The sequence below is a fragment of the Apium graveolens genome, chromosome 10, assembly GCF_009905375.1.
Source record: "Apium graveolens cultivar Ventura chromosome 10, ASM990537v1, whole genome shotgun sequence".
Lineage (NCBI taxonomy): Eukaryota > Viridiplantae > Streptophyta > Magnoliopsida > Apiales > Apiaceae > Apium > Apium graveolens.
The window spans coordinates 170,167,299-170,169,584 of NC_133656.1; the positions used below are offsets into that span (position 1 = coordinate 170,167,299).

Consider the following 2,286-nt stretch of genomic DNA (forward strand, 5'->3'; position numbering starts at 1 on the left):
AAAAATGATAATCATCCCTTCAAAGCTAGGAATCCCTAATGAGTATTATTTGAAAATATTAAGATTGTGTTTAGGTTTAATCGTTATTTTTGACAAAAAACTATATATATTTTTTTAAATATTATACCCGTGAAATTACATTTTACACCCCCGATACTGAATCTAAAAAGTTGGACTCGAAACTATAAAGGGTGATGGCATTTGGTATCACAATTTCGGTAGAAAAGACCCAAAATCTCACAAGTGGTAAAAGATGGCCCTTGTTATCACTCAAAAAACGCATTTTTTAAATGTGTTTTTGAAAAACTTAACTACAATTTGCGTTTTTATTAATTTTAAAATACAAATTTTTATTTAAAAATAATTTTAATTTTTTTTTCGAAAAACGCATGTAAATCATGTGTTTATGGCATAAACGTCATTGTTTGATGCGTAATGACTTGTTAAACACTTATTCAAAATGTGTTAATCATAAAAAAAATCAAAGGCTCAGCTCTCAGGCCCAATAAAGAAAACGACAGATTTTGTAAAGAGTGTTAACGCATTATTTTCTTATGTTTTTAAGTGATAATAAAGGCCATTTTGCTGGATTATGATATTTTGACCCATTTTCTCAAATTATGAGATTAAGGGTTATTTTTCAACTATAAACTACCCAGTACCAAACCTCACATCGAAACCCTAATTTGAAAACCCCCTAATTTCAGTATGTTAAGATTCTCTACAATCACATTTCATTTCTTCATTTTCACCTCCATTACCCTAAATTCCCACCTCACATACTCTCTCGAAACCTTTAATTTTGATCCAAACACTCTTTCCGGCGACGCAGAGGTCATCAACGGCTCAATTAATCTCATCCGTCCGATCAACTCATCAAAACATGGAGCTATTCAGAGTAAGAATCATTTTAAGTTCATAAAGGCCGACCCTTTATCTGTATCTACTGATTTTGCATTTTCAATTAAGGGTAGTGGTGGTAATCTGTGTTTTGAAATCAAGAAAATATCAAGAATTGGTGAAAATGTTAGAATTACGTTTAGGGGTGATTCTGTTGGTGTACAAGTTGGTGGTAGGGTTGGAAAGGTTATGACTTTCGGGGAGGTTTTTGATAGTGGGGAGATTTTTAGGTGTTGGGTTGATTATGAGGCGAGTTCGAAGCAAATTGAGGTTAGGGTTGGGAAGGCGGGTAGTGAAAGGAGTTATGTTCCGTTGGTGATGTATGCAGTTGATTTAGGGGAAATGTGGGATGGTGAGGAGGTTTTTGTGGGGTTGAGTTCGTCGGGAAGTGGTAATGTTGGAGAGAGTGTTAGTGTGTATTCGTGGAAGTTTAGGGTTAGAGGTGTTCCGAAGGGGATGCATTCTAGACCGATGATCCCGGAGAGTGTAGTTAATGGAATTCTTGAGCAGAAAGGAGAGAAGAAAAGTTCATGTCATTTGGGAGTTATTATGTTTGGATGTGCAGCGTTGGTGGCGGTGGTTTTGTTGTCGTTTTGGGAAATGTTTGTCAGAAGATACGAGTGTGATTCTGTGACTCCGGCAGAAATTATCACCAACCCGGTGGATTTTAAATATCAAAAGATTGGTGTAGACGTGGAGAATGTCTTTGAAGATGTTATAAAGGAAAAAGTTGTAGTTTGAGCTGGGTATCGTATGTGCGATAGTGACGCTGGTATGTTGTTTCATATGTTTGTTGTAATGTAGACCTACCTCTTATGTTAACACTCTTGAAGCTTTTAACTTTAGTTTTGTGTGTCTTTGTGTTATTAATCAAGGTGTGTAATGCGTTAAATTGTAACCTGGTCCTTTATGTAAGAATGTCAGTTATCTGGGATATTTATCTAATTATAGTTTGTACGGGATGTTCTTCAAGCAAGCAGGGTGGTTAATCATGCGGTTGTACTGTCAAGTTCGGTATTGAAACTGGAATGCCATCTTAGTGGGACTAAAACATCAACCAACTTAAATTTATGCAAAAATTGGTTGTTTAGTGGCCTATCAATGATTTTGCTCTGATACCGTCTTAATGTTTCATCTGTCTGTTTGTTCATATCCTAATGTTTATATGATATTTTTATTGGTGGATGATGTATTGTCTGGATCAGAATTATTCCATCAGTCCTTGAGAAAAAAGTCACTCGCAAATAGGTTTTTTAGTGATCTTTACTTTTCACAACTTGCTTTTGTTTTGCTATAAGTTGTAATTTCAATGTTTGTAGGACAAAAATCAAACTTGTGGATCTGTTACTCCCTCCGCCCCCCTGAATCTGTTACTTTTAAACTGTC

General features: G+C 35.5%; 1 protein-coding gene across 1 annotated transcript; it reads left to right on the forward strand.

Moving 5' to 3' along the window:
- Positions 1-594: 594 nt before the first annotated feature.
- LOC141692344 (uncharacterized) lies at positions 595-1,862 on the forward strand. The gene has a single exon (XM_074497147.1). It carries the CDS (start codon positions 709-711, stop codon positions 1,639-1,641), a length of 933 nt encoding a protein of 310 aa, XP_074353248.1. The 5' UTR covers positions 595-708; the 3' UTR covers positions 1,642-1,862.
- The last annotated feature ends 424 nt before the right edge of the window (positions 1,863-2,286 follow it).